A 25937-nucleotide genomic window follows, 5' to 3' on the forward strand; every position below is an offset into this window, starting at 1 on the left:
TGAGCAAAGGGGATGCTGCCACGTGGATTCCAGAACAGTCTATGACTACCTGTACCCTTACCTTGGCCTCTCCCCGAGGCACTCCTCAGTCTGGGGAGGGGCAGGCGAATGTCCCCCGGCTCCATCTTCCTCCCCTGTGCACGTCTTTGGGGCCATCGGGGGTCCCTGAACCCCCCCACAGGAAGGGTGGACACCTTCTGCCTCTGAGGCTGATGCCAGTGGAGCTGGGCTTTCAACCCTTCGGCAGAAGCGGGTGATGCTCTGAGAATCCTTGTGGGCCGATGTGGCTAGGAGCTGCTGTTTCTTGCTAGCCCGGCCCTTGGCAAGGGAACTGGCCCTGGAGGAACTTTTTGCTTTCTTCTCAGAGGAGGGCCCCCCACAGTGAACGATGCCTCCAGGGACCTCCCCTCTAGGCCCAGGAAGGGGCTCACTCCTATCCTTAGCCAGGAGGCCACAGGGCCGGCTCGGGGGGTCGTGCTCGCCTGCCCGCTCAGGCTGGGGGGCTTGCTCCCTGATTTGAGTTGTCTCCATCAGTTCCGTGGCTGTCTGGAACAGGCAAGAGCCTTTGGGAAAACCAGCTCCCACTCGCTTGGGTTTGAGCTGTAAATGTGAACAGGAGAGGAAGTTCAGCCCACCAGGCACCCTCTAGGGCACCACTGGCTGGGCCAGTCACTCACATTGGGGCGGGGCTCTCAGGAGGTGGGAGGAAAGAGGCAGGCAGGGCCCTGCTGGGGATCAAGGCCATAGCAAGAGGTGCACCCCCAGAAGGCAGAGGGGGAGCAGAGCCTTTCCCGGCCACAGGTCTGGGGACCCCTGGGCCCCAGCTCACCGAGTACACATGGGAGGCTGGTGGAATGTCATACTCGTTGGGCTCTGGGGGCTCAGCCTGGGCACTGCAGCTCTTGGCACTGCCTCCCACATCATAGGGCTGTCCATCCTTGGAGGCTCTGTGAATCTCGGCCACCTGGGCAGGAATGGGCAGGGAGGCTGTGGCACCTGCTAGTTCCCCCTGACAGCCCCCACCCAGCCCTCCTTTTCCACTAGGCACTAGAAGTGGGTTTCTGTGGCCAGTGGCTGCAGGCACCCGACCACTGGGCAAGTTTTAGTCCTCGCATCCTCACAGGGTTGACTAGAAACACCTCCCGCTAGCAGAGAATGGAGGTCTACCCCCATGAACTGCCTCTGGGGTGGACTACGGAGGGTGGGTTCTGGGCTGCCTGTGGCCAGATGGCTGGCAGACAGCTTCTGCCTCAGAGTGTGGAGGTGCCCCCTCAATGACCCTCAGTCTGCCTGCACCAGGCCCACCTTCTTCAGCACGCTGGCCTTGTATAGGTTGGCCACCTTGGTGTTCCGAAAGGTCTCGTGTTCCAGCTCCACGGCCTGGGCCCGGAGGTCAGCTCTGGAGGTGCAAGGTAACAGGCACACGGTGTCAGGCGGGCCTGGGGCTCTCGCTGCCAAGCTCCTGTGGGACTCGGGGCCTGGGGAAGGCCTTGGGCACAGAGATTCTGACTAGGACTCTCTGGGCACCCTGTGGCTTACTGTCGCTCAGCAGCTGCTGGCAGCACCTAAGTTGTGGCCATTCCTGGCCCTGGTGAGGTACTGGGGGTGACAGGGTCCTGTAGTCTCCAAGGGAACGAGAGCTTAGAGGGCTCCTCAGTCTGGCGATCGTGGAACTCACCCATCAGTGGTATGTGTGGACTGGCGGTTACTGCTCAGCGCCTCCTCTAGAAGCCCCAGGCAGTGCTCCCGCGCCTGGCACAGGAGAGTGAAGTTGGTCACATGGCCTGGGGCTGGGGGAGGGCACTGGGGGGTGGCTGAGGAGCTGCCCATCTCTTACCTTCACAGTCAGCCTGGGGATCCTCCTGCTAGAAGCCTCTTTCAGGGGACAGTTCTCATCTGTGGGGAGTTGAGGGGGGTCCTTCCACTCCACCTTCTGCTCTCTGAAGTCCCCCACACCCCGGATGAGAATCCTCCCTCTATGCCCCGGGAAGAGCCCACAAGCCTCCAGGAACATTTCTGTACTGACCTGGGGGTACGAATTCTTCTATCTTGGGGTCTTTGCCCTGGAAGACAACATGAAGGGCCTATGAGGCATCCTGCCCTGCCACAGGACAGTCCCATCCAGCAGCAGAGCAGCGAGCAGGTACACCGAGCACTGCCCCTCACCTTGCGCAGCTGCATCTGCTTCTGATAGAAGAGGTTCCACTCCCGCTTGTGAGCCTCATCTCTGCCCTCGTCCCCGCTGCCTCCAGAACCTTCATCATACCTAGGACAGGCCAGGTGTGAGCGGTCCTGGCCTGGACTCCGTTTCTGCCCATGTGTGCTGCTGCTGGGACGGCAATGTCCCCAATGTCCTAGTAGCTAGAGGGGGGACTGCCACCTCTGGTCTGGCCTTGGTGCCAAGGGAATGCAGATGATTCAGGTTGGGAATCCCTGGCTTCTTGGCCCCTTACCTGCTGAAGCCCCCATAGCCCTTGCGGCCTCCCTCGTACAGCTCAGGGTCAAAGCCATTCCCCTGGGAGGGCCCGATGCAGGTCTTGCTCCAGGTGCTGCTGCGCTCCAAGGCCTCCAGCTGCCTCCGCACGGCTGTAGGGTTCTGGCAGTGGTCGCAGCCTTTAGCACAGGCAGGCGGCGCATCCCCGAAGTACTTGGCAATGGCGGCATGGCGGCACCTGGAGCAGGCAGCACCGCAGAGGTGAGGGGTGGAGAGCCCAGCTTGCTGGCGTCTGTTCACCCGAGCCTTAATCACTGGCCAAGCAAGCACTGCAATGTCTGCCACCATGCCAGGCGCCTCACACGCCTCATCTCACCCGAGCCATACCAGGCATCGTTCAGCTCTGCCCACTTCACAGATGAGGACCATGAGGGGAATGAACTTTCCCAAAGTCATGTAACATACGGGGTCTCCTGGGAAGCAGGATGTGAAGCCCACTCTGTCTAGTTACGCCTCTGCACCTCCCCTCTGTCGTCTGGCAATGGGACATCCTGCAGAATTCAGGTTCCGGGTGCAGATGCCGGCTCTGCCATGAAAGCTGCGTCCTTTTGGTGACACATTTCACGTCCTAAAGCCCACGCATTCCCATCAGTTAAGTGGTGCAGGAAGGCACAGGCCTCACGGGCTGAGCGCCGATGGATGAAAGGATGTCATGAACTGAAGTGACTTCCAACGGCGATTCCCTAAGATTCTAACACCGTATTTTTACTGTACCTTTTCTACGTTTATGTGTTTAGACACGCGAATACCACTGTTACAACTGCATACGGTAGTCAGGACAGTAACATGGTGTACGGGTTTGTGATCTAGGAGCAACAAGCTGCACCACATGGCCTAGGTGTGTAGGAGGCTATGCCATTTTGATTTTTTTTTCCTTCTTCTCCCTGGAATTGCCGTTTGATTTCTGTAAGTACACTCTGACCGCACAATGACAGATTAAATTTCTCAAAACATATTTGCATTGCTAAGGCAGGCATGGCCGTGTAGTAATATGTCCCATCATAAACCTCTAAGGGTGGGCCCATGAGCGGTCACAGGTGGGGACCTTCAGCCAGGGGGAGACGGAGCCTCGCCTGGAGCCCTCCTCTCGTCTTCCTCTGCCTCCATCCTGCTGCAGCCCTCCGGGGGTGGGCAGCCTCTGCCCATGCTGGGAACAGGGAGCCGTCTCTGGCTGGCCCAAGAGGCTCTGTCACATCTCTGATCCCTATGTTTGTGGGTGGCTGTCAACTCTTGAGGCAGGTGCAGAGGCCACAAGAAGTGCCACAGTTCTCTCAGGCTCCTTACAAATAGCCATTCCTGCCACCAAGAACGTGGCGCAGGGTAGGGAGGCCCAAGGGGAGATGACAGAACAGAGGCAGGGCTGTCTGGGGTGCCACGTCCCAGGGACAAGAATAACTGGCGTTAACTGCTCTAACTAGTACTTCTCTCAGTGTGAGCACTGCTGGGGCTTCAAGAAGCCCTTTGAGGGGCTGTGACCCCAAGGCACAGGCTCAAGGATCCAAGGCTGATTGCAACATCGCCCTGAGGAAGCAGGGCCTGGCTGACTTGCCTTTAGCTGAGTGAACACAGCTCTGAGCCCAACCTGAGCGGCCTGGGACAGCTGAGGTGGCCACCAGAGGGCGCTCTTGCCCCCACTCCGCTCAGCTGAGTAAATGCGACAAACGGTCCGTCCACAAGAGTCTGTGCGTCTGCACAGCTGCACAGTGGCTGCCTGTCCAGCCTCTGGGAGGCTCCGGCATCCAAGTGGTGTGGCCACACGGCTGGCTTCCTCCCCGCTGCCCTCCCCAAGCCCTGACTCACTGGGGTTTTGTGCTCGGACTCAAAGAGCTCCATTGACTGTGGGACTGGGGTCGGTTTCTCTCTACACAGCCTGGCCTGCTGGGTGGCACAACCAGGCAAATGTCACAAGGCCCAGCCCCTGGACTCTGGAACCCTGCCTGACAGCCGGTCCAGGAGTGCGGCCACAACCCCGGCAGAAGGCCCTCCTCTCACGAGGAAGATGAGGTGCCTTGCCGGGAGTGCAGGCCACTCTTGGGTCACTCAGGATTCCAAGTTCTCCCTAAGATGCCTTTGGATGCAGAGCAGCACAAAGGCCCCCCAGGGGCTGGCTGCAAAGCCTCTTGCTCGGCCTGGGTGGGGGGCGCCAACTCCTCACTGCTTACTGTTTTTCCTGAGGCCAGAGGGAGGGACCAGCCAGGGAGTGGCCTGAGGGACAGAAGGGGTGGCCCTCCCCAGGGCGAGGTGGATGCCACAGAGCTGGGAGCGATGCAGGACTACCCTCCACAGGCTCAGGTGGAACCTCCCCAGGGTCCTCCTGGCCAGGGAGGCAGAGAGCCGACTTCTTTCTTCAGCTCCCAGCCCAGGCCCAGCCCACAGCGTGAGAGGGAGGAGGGAAGGAGGGGACAGAGAGGGGAGAGGGAGGGGACAGGGAGGGGAGAGGGAGAGGAGGAGAAAGGGAGGAGGAGGAGGAGAAAAGAGGGAGCTCATCCTGTCCCCAGGCAGCCCTCCCAGGGCAGCGGTGAGGCACCAGGCCATGAAGTTGGAGGGTAAGTTCCCAAGCAGGGCTTCCTCGGGCTCCCCCTCGCGACAGTAATTTGACACTTGGATCTCCAGGACGACTGACAACAAAAAAGCCAGGCAGAGACAGCAGCTGGCTGTCAGCAGAGGAGCTGCGCTGAGGCGCCCAGGGGAGCAGCGGCACCCACGGAGGAAGTACGAGGACAGCACAAGGAGGTTCCACGCTGGGGCTCTGCTGCTCGGCCCCCAACACCTGAGCTCCCAGGTGAGTGGCACTGGCCACAGAAGACGGGGGGATAGGGAGGGAGCAGCAAGTGTCTCCTGCCCCTGGGTGAAGGGTCACAGTCCACCATAAACACAGAGAGGTCTTGGGAAATACGCTGGGTCACTTTCCGGCAGGGAAGTCGGGCAGTCTCCTACATGCACCTACGCTGCCCCTTCTGTTGGGACCCTGCGCTATGGGAGCACTGGGGGCTCTGCTCAGAGCACCTCCCCCTCCGCCTGCGGTGCAGCAGAGGGGCCCCCAGGGCCTGCTTACTCTGCAAGTTCATTTCAGCTCTTTCTATTCAGGGGGCTTAAAAGCGGGATTTGGCTGTCCGGCTTGGGCGAGAACGACCGCTGGCCTGCCGAGCCTCCCTTTTTCCCGGGATTAGGGCAGAGCTCAGTCGAGAAGGTCAGCGAAGGGTCTGCCCAGCCAGCGTGCGGCGCCCCCAGGATGCAGCAGAACTCTGCCCATCTGTGTCTTTTCGGGGGCTCGGCCCACTCATTGCCAGGTGTTCTCATCTCAGGACTCAGCCTGGGTCCTCCTTCCTGGGCCCATCTAGAACCCCATAAGCCCCCAGATCTCCCTCTGGCAATGAGGCTTGAACACCAAACCAGGAACCTGGATGACTGACTTTCAACCCAGGCTCAGGTGGGGATGTGACAGAAATGAGGCTAGGAGGGACTATGCTGGCAGCCAGGACCTCTGCTGTGCCACCGTGATGCACAGGCTGATTGTGACACCGGCCCTAAGGAAGCAGGGCTCAGCTGTTTGGTTCTTTGGTTCTTTGGGAAGCACCAGGAGCAGCCCTCCTGGGCAGGCCCACGAGCCGAAGCTGGATATCCTCCTGCCTCCCTGTCCTCAAGCCAGCGTTAAAGCCACCCCCCAACCCCCATACATTTTCCTCAAAGCAAACAAACTGGCATCTAGTAAGAAACAAAAACAATGACCTAGGAAAATGTGAAAACCAAGGATCAGTCCAAATGTTCTGGGCTCAGCAGAGGCTGGGGGCTTTGGCTGGGGCTGGTGCCTGGGGAGATCAACTCCTGCGGTGTTTGGGAGGCGCACAGCAGGGAAAGGGTCAGGCCAGGTGGGGGGGTCGGGGCACAGTGGAGACCCTGCTGCTGTCACTCAAGATGCCCCAGGCAGGCAGGTGGGGATGCAGACCCTGTCCTGCATCCATAGGACAGAAGTAGACAGGGTCCCTCCTACACAGTCCCTGAACCAGGACGGAGGGGAATGAACGGCCAGCTTCTGCAGCTGCAGAAGGAGCACCTACTGTTTCTAACACCAGCAGCAGAAAGCGCTTCCCCCTGCCCTGGGTGGCTACAGGAGCAGGGCCTGCCAGGGGTTCAAGTACCACTTTCTATTTTCAGTTGGAGCCAGGGCAGAAAGGGGAGTTGCCCAAAGGCTCAGTGCCACAGACAGGGGCATTCCCCCAGCTGCTCAGGCACTGGACCCGGCAAATCTCCCACAAGTGGCAGTTATGCCTCCTTCTAGCTAAACTCAAACAAGATAATGCCTGGCAGGGCAAGGGTGGCTGAAACCCACCATGACGAAACAACAGGGCAGAGCAAGCAGGCCTCTGGGGCCCTGTGCCACCAGCACACCTCGCTTATCAGTCTCAAACATGCCGCCTGCTGCCAGCCCTTCCTCGTGGGGTGCCTGGGGTTGGAGTATCAGCTCTGTGAGGAGGAAGCAGGGAAGCTTCAGGACCAAGTGGCAGCTGTCTGGCCTGCAGGATGCCTGCCTCTCTGTTGCAAGGCTCCATGTGCCAAGAGATGCCACACAAAGGAATGCTTCCCGTCCCTCCAGCTCTGCCAGCCTTCTCCACCCTGCTCATTTCCCCTGTGCCGCCTGCTACTGCAGCCAGGGTGCACCCTCTGAAGGCTCCAAGCTGGGCTGCCTGGGCAGCAGGAGGGCCTGGTGGCAGCTGGGCTGCATTCCCTCTTAGGGCCAGAGGAAGCCACCACTTGCTCTGGCAGCCACTCAGGAACCCCTGAGAAACCTCCAAGCAAGGCACTACCAAGTGTGGGGCTGGGAGAGACTCTGGTTGCCCTGGTTCACAGGTGGGAAGTGTGGTTTTGGAAGGAGTTAGGTGAACCTGAGATAGAAAGACTGGAAAAATACAGAATCGTAAGTTGCCCTTCTGGGCTTCCCTGCCTTCCTCCTGCCGAACCTAGGAAGGGAAGGGAGAGGGGAGGTGGCCAGCCTCAGAGCTCCCACATTCCCCCCGTCACAGCTGGGAACACCAGGGTTCCCTCAGGAGCAGCAGCTGGGGCACAGGCCACACAGTCACCTGACGGCTGCTGGTTATATTGGGCACCAAGCGTCAGGCACTCCCTTGGCCTGGCTTTAAATAGCCCACTGGGAAGACCGCCTGGGGACCGGCTGGAATGCGCCTCTCCTCCTCTTTAGAGAACAAGACCCCTCAGTTCCCCAACCTACCCCACGAAGGCTCAGCCACAAGCTTATGCTCCAAATGACAAGGTATCAACCGCAAAGCAAAGGGGCTCCTGGGGTTCCTCTCCAGCTCTCTGGGGGCAGAACAGCCATGTCCAATGGCCCCACTTCTGCTAACTGAGGGACAGGATACCGTGAGCAGCCCTGGTCAGACCCCTCTGGCTGGATAAGGCTGTCCATGCCTGGCTGGCATACTCAGCTCCCAGTCAGCCCCCTAGGGAAGCCCTGGGTGCAAAGCTATGCCACTCTCCCCAGCCACAGCCTGCTGCTGGCGGGAACTGATACTTTTCCCAGCTGGGGGCTGAGGTCCACCTGGCATGAGTCTGCAGCTCCCCATTTTGCAGCCCCTGGAGGCCAGCTGGAGGTTCTCGGCAACAAACCCCACTTTTCCTGCACAGTAAATTCAGCCTCAGCCCAACCATCCTCCTCCCTGCTCTGGTGAGCACGACTCCAGGTCTCCACGCCACTTCTCACTCACAAGGAAGAGCTCCCCCACCCCCCGGCAATCTCTCCCTGCCTCTCTGGGTGTGGCACACAAGCGAAAAAGCTCTCCCTGCACTCCCACCGCCTGCCCGCTTCCTCTTTTAAGGAGTGTCTCTGCTGGGCTACATTAGGCCGTGCAGGCACAATGCCAATAAGGCTGAAAACACCAGAGCAAGTGTAGACAGAGAGGGAGAGGAGGAAGGCAGCCCAGCTTCTGAGCCATGTGCAAGGACATCGTCATCCCTCTAAGAATGAAGGAACCCGGAAAGCTGGGGAGTGAGGATGGCACGGAGGTCCCAGAACCAAGAGGGGACCACTGTCCTTGCGCAAGCCTGCTTCACCGGGCCAGAGGGAGTATCCTGTTTGGCCTGACGAGAAGGGACAGTCCTTTGCTCAGGCTGGTTAGGCACACAAGGCCTGTACCTGTGGTGACAAAGACCCCAGGTAGTCTCAAAGAGCCTAGTGTGGGCCCAGCCTGGTGGTGATGTGCTGATAAAAGCGGCTTCAGATCCACAAGTATGGGCCGGGACTTGCCGAGCACAGCCAGTTGGCTTCCAGAGGGCTCTGGGGCCTTGGCTCCTGCACTGAGCCCACTGCAGAAGCAGGGTCCTCAGGGGGCTCTCCTATCTAGCTGGTCTAAGCTGGAGACAGGCCTCCACTGAAAGATAGCGTGAGGCGCCAGTGGGGGTGCTGGTTGGGCCCCTGTCCTGCTGTGTAAACTCAGAGAATTCACTTGCTCTCTCAGGTCTCAGTTTCCCCAAGTGTAGAAGGAAGGCGGTGGGAACGGTGACCTGTGGCATTCTAGGACCCTATGCCTGTCAGGACACTTGAAAACTGGGATCCTCACCTCCTCTGCAGAAACACACTCACCACAGGTGAGGTGTGAGAAGCTGGGTAGACCTAACTCAGGGAACCTCCTGCTTTTGACAGGAACTCATCTAATTTTCCACGGAGCAATCTTCTGCCTGTCACACCCATCATCCCTTAAATTTCCCAGCCAGGTGCAGTGGCTCACGCCTGTAATTCCAGCACTTTGGGAGGCCAAGGCAGTTGGATCACAAGGTCAGGAGTTGAAGACCAGCCTGGCCAATAGTGAAACTCCATCTCTACTAAAAATGCAAAAATTAGCTGGGTGTGGTGGCAGGTGCCTGTAGTCCCACCTACTCGGGAGGAGGCTGAGGCAGAAAAATCGCTTCAACCTAGGAGGCAGAGGTTGCAGTGAGCCAAGATCATGCCATTGTACTCCAGCCTGGGTGACAGAGGAAGACTCTATCTAAAAAAAAAAAAAAAAAAATGCATAAAACAACTCTCCACCTCCAGCTTGCCTACCTTCCTTCAGTACTGACACCACAGATGCCCTAGGACGAATACCCAAAAGGTGTTGCAGGTGCTAGTGATGGTGCATGGGGGGTAACAGCCCCCAAAGCCAGTGAGACCACTCCCACAGGAGCATTCTCGTGTGCTGGGCATCCCCCACCCCGTGACTGTCTACAATGTGCTGCTAGATAGCCAGTCCTCCCAACAGCCTCAAAACACCAGCATCTCATTCCATGTCAGAGACATGAAGCAACCTGTTCATGTCGAAAAAGGAAGAAGTGGAGGTGGCATTCAAGGAAGACAGCTGAAAACACTCACACAGGCCCCCTGGCAGAGAAGGAAATCCAGAAGGTACACGCCAGCTGCCATCTTGCTCCTGAAGGACTATGAGGCAGAAGAAGGCGCAAGGTCTAAGTGAGCACAAGTGGGGCGAACTGGGGTCCAGCAGGGGGTCTAACCTTCTGCAGGGGGTGGCCTGCCTCAGCAGGCGGGGGTTCCTCACCATCTTGGGTGCTCATGCAAAGCCCACACACAGGCCAAGTGCAGGGTGGAGGGCTCCGTTCAATGACCTTCACAGTGGTTCTAAACCAGCTCTGCCAAGGGAGCAGCACCAGAAGGGACCAGCCTCACTGCCTGCAGCCATCTCAGGGAGAACCGGCTGAGACCTGGGAGAGGCCACAATCATTACCGCCAAAGTCTGGCATTCGCCCCTGCCACCTGCCCGCACCCCTGGATTCGAGCAACTGCCTGGATCAGGCTGGGGTGGGACAAGGCTGTCTCTGGTCTCTCTCTAAAGAGGCTCCAGCTCCCTCACGCCCACAGGAGAGGCAGAAGAGGAAAGTGGCTCAAAGACACAGCCCAGACAGGCTCAGCCTGGAGCTGCACCCTGGGCCTCTCAGGCACCCTGAGACAGGAAGAGGCTCTCCTGGGGCAGGGGTGGAGGGGAAAGGACTTTCCTGGTCAGGCCAGAGAAACAGGTGAAGCCAGCAGGGAGGAGCTGACTTGAGCAGCCTGGGCCTCCTGACACCCTCCAAGCAGACAGGACAGAGTCCTGGCAAAACCTGGAGGGACATGGTTGGGCCGCTTCGCCATGGGAGAACACACAAGTGTGGAAACCGGGCTGGTGGGAGAGCTGGGGTGGCCTCTCCCCACTTAGGAGGACATGCATGGGTTCAGAAACAGGGCTGGTGGGAGAGGTGCGGCAGGGAGGGGGGTGCTCTCCCTCACAGAACACACATGAGTATGAAAACTGGGCTGATGGGAGAGGGAGGGGGGCCTGGGGGATGGGGACAGTTTTCACCTCTGCTGACCCTGGCCAGAAGTCCTATGAACCTGCTCTTGAGATAACCTGCTTCTTCTGTCCCCATACTGATGGAAGGCAAGAGTACCAGCTTGGCATCCTACGTCAGTCTCCCCACCCCGAGGGACCCAGCGGTCAGCAGGGAGCTGTGCCAGTCCCAAGCACCCTGACAAAACCTGGGAGTGGTGCCTCAAGACAAGGGAACAGAACAGAAAAGCCAGAAACCACCACCAACCTTGGCCTTGGCCGGCAGCCCCTGAAGCAAGCCCTCGGTATCACTCTCATCACCAACTTCTCCTACCCTGGGCTGTGTCAGCTAAGTGGGGACTGAGGGCCACCACTAGGTAGAAGTCACCGGGGTGCAATGCGTGAGACCTGACAAACTCGTTCTGCGGGTTGTGGATGGGTGCGAGGGTGGAATCTCGGTGCTGCGGCCAGTGTGGGGCCAGCTGTGGAAGCTCCAGTTGTTCTCTCTGCCCCGGCACAGCCTGGCAGGAGCCCCGACAGGAAGCCAGCACAGCATGGCCACCACCAACTTCGTGCAGGACATGCGAGCCGTGGGCGAGAGGCTGTTGCTCAAGCTGCAGAGACTGCCCCAGGCTGAGCCCGTGGAGATCGTGGCCTTCTCGGTCATCGTCCTTTTCACAGGTCAGTCGGGGCACTCAGCACCCCATGGCTCACCCTGGCATCTGAGAGAGACCACACCATGGTGCTAGCCAGAGGGCTGGCAGAGGTGGCGGGTATCTCCCAGATCAAGGAGGAAAGCCAGTTGTCCCTTGGAGGAAGCCAAAGGACTTCCCTCATCCCCTGACATGCTGCTTGGATGATGGGCAGTGCTGGGAACTGGGCCCAGCAGCACCCCAGGACCCCATTGCAGGGATGACGGGAGCCAGGCTTGGAAAGAGAAAGAGGAGACACAACAGGGAGGAGGCGGGCCCAGGCAGCCAGCATGGGGACCATCCACACCTCTCACCAGCCTCTCGGGTCTTTCCGACCCCTCCACCAGACCTGTGGGTGAAGACCCCAGCACGGAGCGGGTTTCTCTGGGAGGAGGGTGGGCATCCTTTTTCTCCCCTACCTGAGTCTGCTCTCTCCCTGCCCTCCAGCCACTGTTCTGCTGCTGCTGTTGATAGCCTGCAGCTGCTGCTGCACTCACTGCTGCTGCCCAGAACACAGAGGCAGGAAGGTCCAGGTACAGCCAACACCACCATGAGGGATGGGGGATGGCTGAGAAGCTGGAGAGGAGATGGCCAATGCCGTGACACAGGTCATCAGCCTGGCCCTGCAGCCCTCGCCCCTCAAAACCAGGCTCCCCTGGCCACAGCTCTCAACTGGCCCAGGTACCTGGACACTGACACCTGGAGCCCTACCAAGGAAACCAGGCTGGTATAGCTGCAAACCTCTCACCTGCCTGTGGACACTGGGTGCTGAGGAGTCAACTGTTTCAAAGACTGGGTCAACTGCCTGGGCTTCTTCGCCTAATTACACTTTTTAACAAAACAAGGAAGTAGGGGTCGCCATACCTTGATGGAGAACAGTCCCCATCTGTGAGCAACTGGTCCTTGGGGTTCTACTGATCCATGCCAAAGAGAAGCAAGGCAATCAGAGGGGCTCTGTGCAATAGCTTCTGCATCCGCACTCTGCCAGTGTGTAAGCATGTCAGTATTCTAGTCCAGTATTTGCCCGTTTCCAAGTAAAAGCCTTTGGGTTATGTTTCTGTGGTGCCAGACTCCCTGAGGTTGGGCTGGGCTCTGTGTGTCCAGAGGGGGTGTGGCCTCTGCTCTCCCTGTGCCCACGAAAGCTGGAAAACCACGCAGAGAAGACTGCCACATAGGCGGTAACACCACGGGGCCAGTGGAAGATGCCATGAAATTCCTGTCATGCATTAGCTGCTAATGAGCTCTGCCAGGCTGAGGCTTAGGCTAGCTAGGCTCAGGAACAGCACTTAACTCTCTTTACTGCCAGCCCCTTTGGCCTGTACACCCCAAATCAGCAGACTCAGGCCGGTGGGTCTTTGAAAACTGCCAGAGGAAGGCCCTAATGTAATCTGCATACTGACCCCATGGCCCTCCCCGACTTGTGTGCTGTCTAGGCTCACACCCTCACCCTGTCAGCTGTGTGACTCAACCTCCCTAAGCCGAATTCCTCCTTGCTGAAATGGGGCAAATCTTGGTACTGCTTCCTGGGATGTGCTGTGAGAATAAACGCAGATGACTTGCGTCTAGCACTTAGCACGGTGCTGGCCATATCCCAGAGCCTCATCAACATGAACTGCCATTATCTGCCCCTCGAAACATGGGACCAACCAGGGGAACAGGGACCCATTTTAAAGACTGGTCCTGCTCTATTCAGCTGAGTTTTTCTTCCAGAGAACTTTCCAGCTAGAGCTACAAACCCAGGAGTGTGGGGAGGGGAGGCACACGGCTCCAGAAACGTCAATGGGGCCAAACAGAGCATCCCGAGGTGCCTCCCCAGGGCTTCTCCAGAGCCACGAGGTCTGTGTTTTTCTGTTTTCTTTTTTGAGAAGGAGTCTCGCTCTGTTGCCCAGGCTGGAGTGCAGTGGTGCGATCTCGGCTCACTGTAACCTCCACTTCCTGGGTTCAACGACTGTACTGCTTCAGTCTCCTGAGTAGCTGTGACTACAGGCATGCACCACCATGCCCAGCTAATTTTCTGTATTTTTAGTAGAGATGGGGTTTCACCATGTTGGCCAGGCTGTTCTTGACCTCAGGTGATCCTCCCAAAGTGCTGGGATTACAGGCGGGAGCACCAAGCCGGGTCGAGAGGTCTGTGTTTTTCACACGCTTCCATCATTTTGCCCTGCATGGCCATGCTCTGGCTGCCTGGGAGCACAGCCCTGTCTACCTGAGAAACATGTCATGGAGAGGGAATGCCAGCCCCTGCCACAGCTGTGCCATTTCAAGCTGGCAGTCCAGGCCACACTGGCAGTGGCAGGCAGGGAGGAGGAACTCTCACCATCTGCTTTCACTTTCTGGTGTCCACAGACTTGTCTGACAGGTTTAGGTTAAAGACCCAGAGAAGGGTAGAAAAGAAATTCAAGAATTTGCCCATTCTCAGCTCCCTCCAAAGAATAGGATTCAGAATAATGATGATGATGATGATGCTGCTGCTGCTGCTGAAGAAGATGGCTAAAATTTGCTGAGGGCTTACACACACTGAGCATTGTCTTCAGCATTCTGGTGCAGATAAAACTCATTTACTCATCACAATACCTCAGTGTTGAAGAGAACACTGTTACCCCCATTTAGAGATGAGGACATGGATTGATGCTAGCTTACCTGTCTAAGCTCAACCAGCTGAAAAGCAGCAGGGCCAGCCTGAGTCCAGTCTATCTGGCTCCAGAGCCTCTGCTCACCTCACCCAGGGCTCCCGACCCAGAAAGTGGCCTCCTGGTTGCAGGACAGACAAGGCTCTAATTCCATTATCCTCCAGTGGCCAACCCTATACCCAAAACACCCACATACCAAACTTTGTCTCGGAATAACCTTCGCAGGAGTGGGTGGGACCCAACAGGTTAAGAACTGGGGTGGTGCCCAATGAGGCATCCCTCCCAGAAAAACATAGGGGAGTGGACAGACAGGAAACCCTGCATTTTTCCCTCCCAGCATCAATGGCTGGACGGTCCCTGGAAGCCATCTGATTGGGAGATGCCCCAACAGGGAAGCAGTCCAATTCCTGGGTGACTTTTCCATAAGCCAGTTTTCATCAGCATAAGAATGGCCCTGCTGGAGGGAGGCTGAGGCTGAGGCTGAGGCTCTTTGCTAGTTCTGCTTCTCCAGCCTAGTTGCAGAGAGGTGGGAACCACAGACAGCCATGGGCACAGACAGGCTGAGTGGCCGCTCCAGGGCAAGTGGTGCACAACTGCTGACCCCACACAGGATTCAGTCCTTGCCATCACAGAACTCACTCCCTGCTCCTCGGCCAACTGGCACACACTCAGCCCAGCTGTCGGGCCAACTCCTTCTCAGGCTTCAAACCCACTGAGATTAACAAACCAGGTCTGCTCTCTGACAGCATCCTGGCCCACTCCTTCAAGAGGCAGCTCCTCATGCCCGTCTTCCCTAGGGAAGACGGGCATGGAAAGGCGGCAGCAGTTGTCCCACTATGGGAAAGAATAAACAAAGCTGCTGCAGACCTGGGCGGCCTGAAGACAGGCGGGGCCCATGGGAGGGGCGGCCATCAGGCTGGTTTCAGGTTTAGAGGACGTCTGACTTGGCCACCACCTCTCTGTTCCTGCCACTGTGCTTCCCTGGACCACGCCACCATCAATGCTTACTGTGGTCACTGCAGCAGCATCCTAAGCGGTCCCACAATCATCTCACCAGCCTCTTCATGCCCACCCCCAGCTGTGGCCTCTGCTTCCACCACAGGGCAGGTTGCTCTTGGCTCCTCAAAAGAGCTGTACTCTACTCAGACAACCTGTGTGCCATACTGTCTGCATGTCATGCCTGATTAAAAACTACAATAGGGCCAGGCGCAGTGGCTCATGCCTATAATCCCAGCACTTTGAGAGGCCAAGGCAGGCAGATCATTTGAGGTCAGGAGTTCGAGACCAGCCTGACCAACATGGTGAAACCCCAGCTCTACTAAAAATCCAAAAACAATTTAGTCAGGTGTGGTGGTACATGCCTGTAGTCCCAGCTACTCAGGAGGGTGAAGCAGGAGAATCACTTGAACCCAGGAGGCAGAGGCTGCAGTGAGCCGAGATTGCACCACTGGACTCCAGCCTGGGCAACAGAATGAGACTCCATCTCAAAAACAAAACAAAACTACAGTAGGCCAGCACAGTACATCACATGCACGTAACCCCAGCACTTTGGAAGGCCAATGAGGTAGGATCCTTGAGCTCAGGAGTTTGAGACCAGCCTGGGCAACATGGGGAGACCCTGTCCCTACAAAAAAAAAAAAAACAAAAAACGTAAAATAAAATAAAACCGACAATAAAGCCACAGATACAAGAATCTCATTGTAAAACTTGGCAGAGTATATGTAAGTTTCCTGGCCAGGCACAGTGATTCACCCCTGTAATACCAGCACTTTGGGAGGCTGAAGCAGGTGAATAACCTGAGGTCAGGAGTTTTGAGACCAGCCTTACCAACACAGAGAAACCCCATCTCTACTGAAAATACAAAATTAATCAGGCATGGTGGCGCATGCCTGTAATCCCAGCTACTCAGGAGGCTGAGACAGAATTGCTTGAACCTGGGAGTCAGAGGTTGCAGTGAGCTGAGATCACGCCATTGCACTCCAGCCTGGGCAAAAAAAGCAAACTCCATCTCAAAAAAAAAAAAAAAAGTTTCCTTCCAGCCAGGCATGGTGGCACACGCCTGTGATACAGGCCGAGGCAGGAGAATCACAGAGGTTGCAGTGAGCCGAGATCACGCCACTGCACTCCAGCTTGGGCTACAGAGTGAGACACTGTCTCAAAAATAAAAAAAATTATCTGATTGGGCCTAGCAATTAATTGAAAAAGCTGGTTAAAGCAACTTTTGTTAAAAAACACCTAAGTTCTCTACACATCTCATTTTATTATTTTCTTACACATCTCGCATTAAATGGAAACATACACGTTCTTATTCCTAGGCTAGTCTTCCTGACTTTTCTCTGAGTGTGGGCTTGCTGACCAGAGTTCCTGTATTGTTACTTTCTAGTTTTGGTTTCTTTAAAACAGAGCAAGAACTTGAAGGCAAAGGAATCTGAGTGTGAAAGCCACCTGGGTTTTTACAAAATGTCCCCAATGTTTAGTTATCATGTCTGCATCTTTTTCAACAGAAACATTCTCTGAGTAATTCCAAAGTCATCCCAAAGCGGTCAACAGGTATTTATAGAAACAACTCGTTCGTCTACTCACTCTGAGGTGCAGCACAGGTGCTTTAGAGCTCAGACCGTGCCACTGGATTCAAACTCCAACTCACTTACTAGCTGATGACCTTGGCTAAGTTATTTAACCTCTCTGTGCCTGTTCCCTGTAGGTAAAGTTGGGGTTTCAGCTATTATTGCTGCTTTGATGGTTCCTGGGATGTTAAATTCAATTATGTAATTACAAGTACAACTGCCATGAACAGGTTTGGGAACCAGCTTGACTCCTGATAAGCATCTGATTTAACTGAGCCGCAGGCCAAGGGTGTGCTAGAGACTGGCCTACTGCTGTGAGTGTTCGGCATGCCAAGGGCATTAGTCAGTAAGTTTCACACAAGGAAACGGAAAGCATTAGGTAAGCCGGGTCAGTGACGCCCCTGATAGTTAAGAACAACTGTACTAAATCTGCCACCATCTGTCATCCAACCCTGGCCACAATGAGGGGAATCACCTGGGGAACTGTAAACAACACGACATCCTGGCACCCCCAGAGGCTAATGTAAGCGGTACCAGGTAGCCTGGGCATTTCTTTCTTTTTTTTTTTTTTTTGAGACGGAGTTTCGCTCGTTACCCAGGCTGGAGTGCAATGGCGCGATCTCGGCTCACCGCAACCTCCGCCTCCTGGGTTCAAGCAATTCTCCTGCCTCAGCCTCCTGAGTAGCTGGGATTACAGGCACGTGCCACCATGCCCAGCTAATTTTTTGTATCTTTAGTAGAGATGGGGTTTCACCATGTTGACCAGGATGGTCTCGATCTCTTGACCTCGTGATCCACCCGCCTCGGCCTCCCAAAGTGCTGGGATTACAGGCTTGAGCCACCGCGCCCGGCATTTTTAAAAGCTCCCAGATCTTTACGAGCAGGGATGAGCACCCAAGGGCTAGAAGGGAAGCCCTTGGAGGGCACGGCCCGCCTTTCTGATCTCACAACTGTACAGTACCTGGCGTGGTTCCTGGGCACAGCGGGCCCTCACATCCTAGCTTTTAAATGAGTAAATGGTGGCCACTAGGTTTCACACACCAAAGACAGGCTTGATTCCCTCTTCCCAGCTCCCCTACTGTGCCAGTAGGCAGAAATCAACCACACAGTGTTGCTGAGGACAAAGGAACCAATAGGAAGCCTCAGCGGGGAGCAACACTTCCCCCAGAAACAGTTCCAGGAGGTGCCAGGCGCCAGCCAGGGCTGCAGTTAATCATTCACCCCACAGCACAGGAAGTGAGGCCTACGCCAGTCCCAGCCCCAGCCCCACAGCACAGGAAGTAAGGCCTACGCCAGTCCCAGCCTCAGGACTTCCTGAGCTCTGGGCAGGTCCTCTCAGTCCACACATCATCCAGACGGGACAGCCCAGTCCAGACCAGCCACAGGTGAGGTGGCCTGATGGCCTAGGGCAAAGGCCCTGGGTCTAGTCTCTTCCCCATCCACCCCAAGTCTGTCTTCTCTCAGGAGGGACTCATTAACACATGTGTCCTGAGCACCCCGAAATGACATCACAGAAGGGCAGAAAGCAGCTGAAGGGGGAATGTGAAAGGCAGAAAGGGAGCCATAGTTGCCAGGCAACCAGCCTAGCCCACCTTTGTTTGCTTTGGTGACAGCAATGAAGGTCTGGTCAGGGCCCCTTGGCCATGCTCACGCCTTTTCCTCTCAACAGTGGCTTCTTTGAGTCCGGGTGCAGCTCTGGTCACCTGGTGGCCTCTTCAGCTCAGCCCCTCACAAAGTGTAGGCCTGAAGGACCACCCTGAATTGCCCTTGTAGGACCCAGGATGGCTACCCAGCAGAATCAGGTAATGGCTCCCTCCTTCCCCACCTGGGCAGCCCTCACCTGGCTACAGGCTTGCAGTCTGTGATAACGAGCTCTGCTTCTACAAGTTCTGTTCTCAGCTGTCTCCAAGAAGCCTACCGAGGCCTCAGCTGGAGTTGGCCCCTCCTTGGCTGCTATACAGATCTCTCGAATGCCTCCCAAATGTTTGGCAGTTGGGGCGGGAAAAACAGGGAGGATCTATCGTGGTACTTTTTAGATTCCAGCCAAGCAGGTCTTGGGAATGGGAGAGAAAGTTCTTGCTCATGCCAGGGCTACTCAGGAAAGAAGGATTAGAGAATCCAGGGGCAGCCCCCAGGAAGAATCCAGGGACCCCTTCCTTCTGCCAGTCCTGGCTCTTGTAGCTAGAGTGGGGAAACACCATTTGCTGCTGGCTGGAGGCACCGAGCATAAAGACTATCCATCCCGTCCATGTCCCCCAGCTGCCAGGGAGGCTGGCTGCTCACAGAGGCTGCTAGAGAGACTGGAGTCAGGGAGCAGAGCACAGCACCCGGACAGGGCCTGGGAGGGCTGCCTGCACTCAGGTGCTCTTCTTTTCCAGATTCTCATGGACCAACTGGCAATCAAGAAGACAATCTGGAATGATGAGTTCTGGCAGAACCCCTGGGACCAGGGAGGCCTGGCTGTGATTATCTTATTCATCGCCGCTGTCCTGCTTCTCATCTTATTTGCCATCATGTTTGATTTACTCACTTCCACAAAAAACACCCAGTGTGAAAAGCATGAAGAAGAGTGACCTGAATTCCTGGGGGCTGAGACGGCAGCAGGGGGAGGCGAGCTGACCCCCCTATTCCGGTGGTGGGTCTCTCTGTGATTGCCTCTGGCTCAGGGGCCAAGCCCTGGTGCCTTCTTTTCCCACCAGGAAAGAATCTAGGAAAATACTGCATCTGGCTTAGGGTTACTCAGACTAATAAGATGAGGAGGCTGGTCTGAAACCAATTCTGGGTCCCTGACCCTATTGTTTTTAGGGAACCCTAAAAGCACATGGAAAGGACAGCTCCACTGGCTCTGGTGGAAGGAGCAATGGCTAACAAGGTTCTCTAACAGGCTCACAGGCCCAGCCAGCAATTTCACAAATCCTTGACAGAAAAAAGACACAACCAAATGAAGAAAAAATTCCTTTTCAAATCTGCTAACTTGTGAGAACTCATTTTTAATCTAGATATAGCCACCAGGGCAAAGCCTTACCTGGGCCTGCAGGTCCCTATGCGGTCTGGCCCGCCTGTCTCCAACCATCTCACTCCTCATCCCACCCCACCCTGCCCCTGGGTTCTCAGCATGTCTTTCAGTTCTGGAATATGCCATGTTCTCTCCCACCACAGGGCCTTTGCACATGCTATTCTCATTGACTGGGATGCTCTCCCTTACACCATACTTTACTCCATGGCTTGCTTAGTCCTTCCTCATCCTTCATATCTGTTTGAACCTGACTCCCTCAGGTAAATCATCCCTAATCCTTGAGGATTAGGGTAAGGCCACCTGTTTTATACTCTCAAAATACCATTTACAGGACTTACATGTCTTTTTTTTTTTTGAGATGGGGGTCTCATGCCCATCGCTCAGGCTGGAGTGCAGTGGCACAATCTCAGCTCACTGCAGGTTTGACTTCTGAGTTCAGCTGATCCTCCCATCTTAGCCTCCTGAGCAGCTCAGACTACAGGCATGTGCCACCAATGCCTGGCTACTTGTGTGTGTGTGTTGTTTTTTTGTTATTTTTTTTTTTTTTTAAGTCAATGTCTTTTTTTTTTTTTTTTGCAGAAAGCGATAAAAAGGGGAAAGAAAAAGATAAGAGAGAAAAGCTTCCATAAGATCTTGTAGAAGAAAAAAAGTCTTTTTTTCTAATGTAAAAATACATAATTTTTTTTCAGAGGGAGAAGGAACAGCTTAAACCAGAAAACACATTCATATTAATCATTCTTCTCATATACTTCAAATTTGTACTTAATGCCTTTCTCCTCCTGGGCATCAGAGGGAACACCTGGATATTCTGGCAGAAGTTTATATTTCTCCAAATCAATTTCTGGAAAAAACGTGTCACTTTCAAAGTCCTGCATGATCCTTGTCACAAACAGTTTAAGATGGCCTGGGTGATCCATGGCTTCCTTATAAACAGAACTGCCACCAATTATCCAAATCATGTCTACTTTATTTGCTAATTCTGGTTGTTCAGTAAGTTTTAAGGCATCATCCAGACTTCTGGCCAGAAAATGAGCTCCTTGTGGAGGCTCCTTGAGTTCCCTGCTGAGAACTACATTAATTCTATCCCTTAAAGGTCGATTCTTCTCAGGAATGGAGAACCAGGTCTTCCTACCCATGATCACCAAATTCTGTTTATCTTCTACTGAAGAGGTTGTGGTCATTCTCTGGAAATGCCTGAATTCATTCCTGAACGGCGGCCAGGGCAGGTCACCGTTCTTGCCGGTGCCCATGTTCTGGGACACAGCGACGATGCAGTTTAGCAACCGAACCATGACAGCAGCAGTAAGCACTGAGCCTGCTGGACACACCACAGTGCGTGGCCAACTTTGGCGTGAAATTCTGTTTTTTTTTTTGGGTTTTTTTTTTTTTTTTTTTTGTATTTTTAGTACAGACAGGGTCTTGCCATGTTGCCCAGGCTGGTCTTGAACTGCCAGGCTCAGGTGATCCTCCCACTTCAGCCTCCCAAAGTACTGGTATAAAAGGTGTGAGCCTGGTCAGGAGTGGTGCCTCACGCCTGTAATCCCAGTACTTTGGGAGGCCAAGGCGGGCAGATCACCTGAGGTCAGGAGTTAGAGACTAGCCTGACCAACATGAAGAAACCCTGTCTCTTACTAAAAATACAAAATTAGCTGGGCATGGTGGCACAGGCCTATAATCCCTGCTACTCAGGAGGCTGAGGCAAGAGAATCACTTGAATCCGGAAGGCAGAGGTTGCAGTGAGCCGAGATCACACCATTGCACTTCAGACTGGGCAGCAAGAGCAAGACTCCATCTCAAAAAAAACGCATGTGGCCGGGTGCAGTGGCTCAAACCTGTAATCCCAGCACTTTGGGAGGCCGAGGCGGGTGGATCACGAGGTCAAGTGATCGAGACCATCCTGGTCAACACGGTGAAACCCCGTCTCTACTAAAAATACAAAAAAAATTAGCTGGGCATGGTGGCACATGCCTGTAATCCCAGCTACTCAGGGGGCTGAGGCAGTAGAATTGCTTGAACCCAGGAGGCGGAGGTTGCGGTGAGCCGAGATCGCGCCATTGCACTCCAGCCTGGGTAACAAGAGCGAAACTCCGTCTCAAAAAAAAACAAAAAAAAAACAAAAAACGCATGTGAGCCACCATGGCTGGCTCTGGGACTTACATGTCTCTACTGTGTCTGTAGTGCTCTCTTCCCCACTGGACCAAGCACCATAAAGCAGGGGCGGGGCTCTTTCTGTCCACTATTGTATTCCCCATGTTCAATGTGCCTGGCACAGAGTGGGCATCAGTCAATATTTGTTGGCTGAGTAAATGAATGAATGAGCAAACACACAGATAAGAAGATGACGGGCACTCCCAACCCCAAGATCCCAGGAGACAACAGGGCCCAATTCAATCCAGGTCTAAATATAAGGCAGCTCTTCTATCTCAAAATGCTGAGGTCTTAAGCTGGAGTTTGCTTCAAACCTAATAATTTTTCCTTATGATACTAAAAGATGCTCATTGTCATGAATAATCAAACACTGCTTTTGCAAGGCTGTAGCCCAGAGAAAGTAACTACACGCAGAGAAGAAAGGAAACCACTGGCTGCCGCAGCCCCCGCCTCATTAGTAACTGACCCAAATACCTGGTCAGACCCCACAACAAACTGACAGGAAACCTACAGCTTCCTTTGCAGAAATAATTCCGAGCCGCCAGGTGCCTACCCCAAGGGATTGCTGGTGGGAGGCTGCTTCAACTTCAGCCTTCAACGAGAACCATTCTTAGGGAGCAAATATCTGGTGGAGATGGGGCTTTTTCTTTGTGCTATACACCAGTTAAGAAACTTTCACTTATTCACAGAACAGTAGCCAATACTGACATACCAACAGTGTTTATTACCGCCGGCCGCCTGGATTTCAGAACCATCACACATAGCAAAGGAGACAGGTATGAGGCTGCACAAGAGGCAGTTTGAGGCCGGGTGCGGTGGCTCAAGCCTGTAATCCCAGCACTTTGGGAGGCCGAGGCGGGTGGATCATGAGGTCGAGAGATCGAGACCATCCTGGTCAACATGGTGAAACCCCGTCTCTACTAAAAATACAAAAAAATTAGCTGGGCATGGTGGCGCGTGCCTGTAATCCCAGCTACTTAGGAGGCTGAGGCAGGAGAATTGCCTGAGCCCAGGAGGCGGAGGTTGCGGTGAGCCGAGATCGCGCCATTGCACTCCAGCCTGGGTAACAAGAGCGAAACTCCGTCTCAAAAAAAAAAAAAAAAAAAAAAAGGCAGTTTGAGGCTGTCACTTGGACTCCTCAGGTCCACAGATGCCTGGACCCCAGCCCCTGGCAACCAGGTCACTGATGCACTAAGAAGTCCCAGCTCCCTGGAAGGTGACAGGAGAAACAAAGGCAGAGGCCCTTAGGAGGACCTGTTCCCTTGCCTGGCAGCCTGAGCAGACCCCGGGGACAGGCAGAGTTAACCCTCCAGAGAGCCTTTCAGAGCCTCAGACAGCCCCAGGGCTTTTTTTCAGCCAAGAGGACTCACAGTGAACAGGAACACTTGGCCCTTTCATTCCTCACTAGAAATGAGAGCTTTGCTCAAGAAGCCTAAGGAGGCCAAATTTAGCAACCCCTGTATTAATTGTGCTTAAAAAGGGCTCTGGTTGCAACGGCTGCAGGTCAAGGGTGGTCCTGACACTATAGCCAACCACTTCTGCTGGGCATGGTCGTGCCACAGAGGCCAAATTAGAGATGGCAGTTTGGAGAAGAAAACAGCTTCAGTCCAGGAGCCACCGACTCAGTGGTGAACAGGAGGAGGTAGAAATAAAAACATACAGCCCAAAGAAGAGCTGCTCTGATTCCCTAAGGAGAGCCCAAACATCTGCTAGACGCCAGTTCCGTGCACTTAGCATTGTGCTTCAGGATGCTCCTCTTGCAAAAACCAAGATGGCTCAGGTGTATGAAAATGAGCACACCACTGAAAATCGGGAGATGGGGGTTTAGTGGCCTCAGTCTACCATTAGTTTTGTGACTGTGACCTCCCTGGACCACAATTTATTCACCTAAGTCTGATGCAATCACGTCAGCATCATCTCCTCACAGGATCATTCCATGAGATCAGATGAATCCAAAAGCTTTTTAGACCAAAATGTAAACGACTCCTCCTGGTGTCCCTTACCCAGGTACTCACAGCTCCGCGTGCCTGGACATGACCTGATTACACTGATCAGTCCTCTGGCTCTTTCCAGGGTCCTGGCCCCATTGCCTGAAGATGCAGGCAAAACAGATGAGTGGGTTCAAAGCACATGACTCCCTGAGGTAAGCGGGGCCACAGGCTTCTGTGTGGGTCCTGGATAAGGGTGAGGACTGCTCAAGTGAAGCCAGAAGTCCCAGCTCGGTGGCACACAATGCCCACAAAGCTGACAGCTCAGAGCTGGTCACATCCCTTGGGACTGAGTGGCCTGTGATGCCGGCCATCTCAGAAGAGGGTGGAGTGGAGGGAAGGATACCACCCAGAATCCTGAGCAAATCCCCACACTGCCAGAGTTCCTGGGGCCTCCAATAGAGAAGAGCAAGGTCCTGACTTCCATGCTGCCCAATGCAACGGCCTTCACAGGCGAGGGTCCCTTGGTAGCCTACAGGCTTAACTAAGGGGTGCTGGGGGAGTAAATGATGTCACTGACACTTTGCTCCACGTACAAAATAAGTCACTTACCCCAGCTCTTCACAGAAGGTCACCAGGGCATCAAAGGCCATGATACTGGCTTTATCAGATGCTTTGTTCCCTCTCTTTTCCTGGGGACAAAAAATGACCACTTACCAAGTCTTATAGAATTGGACTACCTTAGAGCCACAAAAATTAATGAGGAGGCCGGGCACAGTGGCTCACACCTGCAATCCCAACACTTTGGGAGGCTGAGGCAGGCAGATCATTTGAGGTGAGGAGTTTGAGAACAGCTAGGCCAAATGGTGAAACCCTGCCTCTACTAAAAACACAGAAAAATTAGCCAGGCATGGTGGTGCATGCCTGTAGTCCCAGCTACTCAGAAGGCTGAGGCAGAAGAATTGCTTGAACCAAGGAGGCGGAAGTTGCAGTGAGCCAAGATCATGCCACTGCACTCCATCTCAAAAAAGGAAAAAAAAGTAACAAGGGAGAAAAATATTAAATGACAGTAATAAAGCCACTTAAAAAGTACCCCCAGGCCGGGCACGGTGGCTCAAGCCTGTAATCCCAGCACTTTGGGAGGCCGAGGCAGGTGAATCACAAGGTCAAGAGATCGAGACCATCCTGGTCAACATGGTGAAACCCCGTCTCTACTAAAAATACAAAACATTAGCTGGGCACGGTGGCACGTGCCTGTAATCCCAGCTACTCAGGAGGTTGAGGCAGGAGAATTGCCTGAACCCAGGAGGCAGAGGTTGCGGTGAGCTGAGATCGCATCATTGCACTCCAGCCCGGGTAACAAGCACAAAACTCCGTCTCAAAAAAAAAGTATCCCCAGACCTGACCATATATATCATAACCACAGACTACTGAACTGAATTTTCTGGGATGAGCTTTTGAGCATTTCTGAAAAGATTCTCAGGAGATTCTCATGTAAACAGCCCATGGACTGGCATTTGGGAAGCACTATATAATATGACCCATTTTAATAACAGTAAATACATGCACAAATGTTGCATACTTAACATATGTACGAACATATATATTTCAGTGTATATTGGAGGGAGATATATTAAAATGTTAAGTGATTATTTTTCACAAGCTTAAAACATGAATTTAAAATATAATTTATATGTTACTGGATGGCAAGAAACGGAAAAGAAAAAAGAAGAAAAATAAATAAATAATAAAATACAATTTATAAAATGCTTGATCTATGGCTGGGCGTAGTGTCTCATGCCTGTAATCACAACACTTTGGGAGGCCAAGGAGCGGGGGAATCACCTGAGGTCAGGAGTTCGAGACCAGCTTGGCCAACATGGTAAAACCCCATCTCTACTAAAAATACAAAAATTAGCTAGGCATGGTGTTGCACACCTGTGATCCCAGCTACTCAGGAGGCTGAGGTAGGAGAATCACTTGAACCCAGGAGGCAGAGGCTGCAGTGAGCTGAGATCACGGCAGTGCATTCCAGCCTAGGCAACAGAGCAAGATTCCATCTCAAAAATAAATAAAATAAAATAAAATGCCTGATCTGCTAACTCAGAAGCCCATGGTGTGGGGCGGGGGTGGGCAGCTGTCAGCTACACCAG

The 25937-nt window shown here is 54.2% G+C and overlaps 3 protein-coding genes and 1 pseudogene across 7 annotated transcripts in view; 2 read left to right on the top strand and 2 right to left on the bottom strand.

Annotated features, from left to right (window-relative positions):
* Positions 1–25937, bottom strand: part of RECQL5 (RecQ like helicase 5) — a 45163-nt gene that overhangs the window by 1717 nt on the left and 17509 nt on the right. For 2 of the 3 annotated variants that reach the window (XM_010342417.3, XM_074388978.1), the window contains exons 7-15: positions 24397–24476; positions 2454–2672; positions 2167–2266; positions 2027–2063; positions 1838–1896; positions 1679–1752; positions 1306–1399; positions 830–964; positions 62–600 (exon numbers count right to left, since the gene is read on the bottom strand). In XM_010342417.3, coding sequence (XP_010340719.3) covers positions 62–600; positions 830–964; positions 1306–1399; positions 1679–1752; positions 1838–1896; positions 2027–2063; positions 2167–2266; positions 2454–2672; positions 24397–24476 — 1337 coding nt within the window. Of the gene's footprint in view, positions 1–61; positions 601–829; positions 965–1305; positions 1400–1678; positions 1753–1837; positions 1897–2026; positions 2064–2166; positions 2267–2453; positions 2673–22833; positions 23947–24396; positions 24477–25937 lie in introns of those variants that run through there. The other variant, XM_074388979.1, reaches the window with a different exon arrangement.
* SMIM5 (small integral membrane protein 5) lies at positions 4396–12304 on the top strand. 2 transcript variants are annotated; one of them, XM_010342415.3, is made up of 5 exons: positions 4396–5040; positions 5108–5276; positions 10915–11108; positions 11324–11484; positions 11943–12304. In XM_010342415.3, exons 1-5 carry the CDS (start codon positions 4559–4561, stop codon positions 12047–12049), a joined length of 1113 nt encoding a protein of 370 aa, XP_010340717.2. In that variant the 5' UTR covers positions 4396–4558; the 3' UTR covers positions 12050–12304. The 2 variants fall into 2 exon arrangements, with proteins under 2 accessions (XP_010340717.2, XP_003931777.1); XM_003931728.3 differs by lacking the exons at positions 4396–5040; positions 10915–11108 and having other exon boundaries at positions 5188–5276.
* ERLN (endoregulin) lies at positions 17961–19654 on the top strand. The gene is made up of 3 exons (XM_003931729.4): positions 17961–18077; positions 18362–18494; positions 19071–19654. Exons 2-3 carry the CDS (start codon positions 18474–18476, stop codon positions 19263–19265), a joined length of 216 nt encoding a protein of 71 aa, XP_003931778.1. The 5' UTR covers positions 17961–18077; positions 18362–18473; the 3' UTR covers positions 19266–19654.
* Positions 20360–21019, bottom strand: LOC101036327 (dihydrofolate reductase pseudogene; annotated as a pseudogene). Its single transcript, XR_012514719.1, has one exon. The product of XR_012514719.1 is annotated as a dihydrofolate reductase pseudogene (transcript).

Source organism: Saimiri boliviensis, chromosome 17, assembly GCF_048565385.1.
Source record: "Saimiri boliviensis isolate mSaiBol1 chromosome 17, mSaiBol1.pri, whole genome shotgun sequence".
NCBI lineage: Eukaryota > Metazoa > Chordata > Mammalia > Primates > Cebidae > Saimiri > Saimiri boliviensis.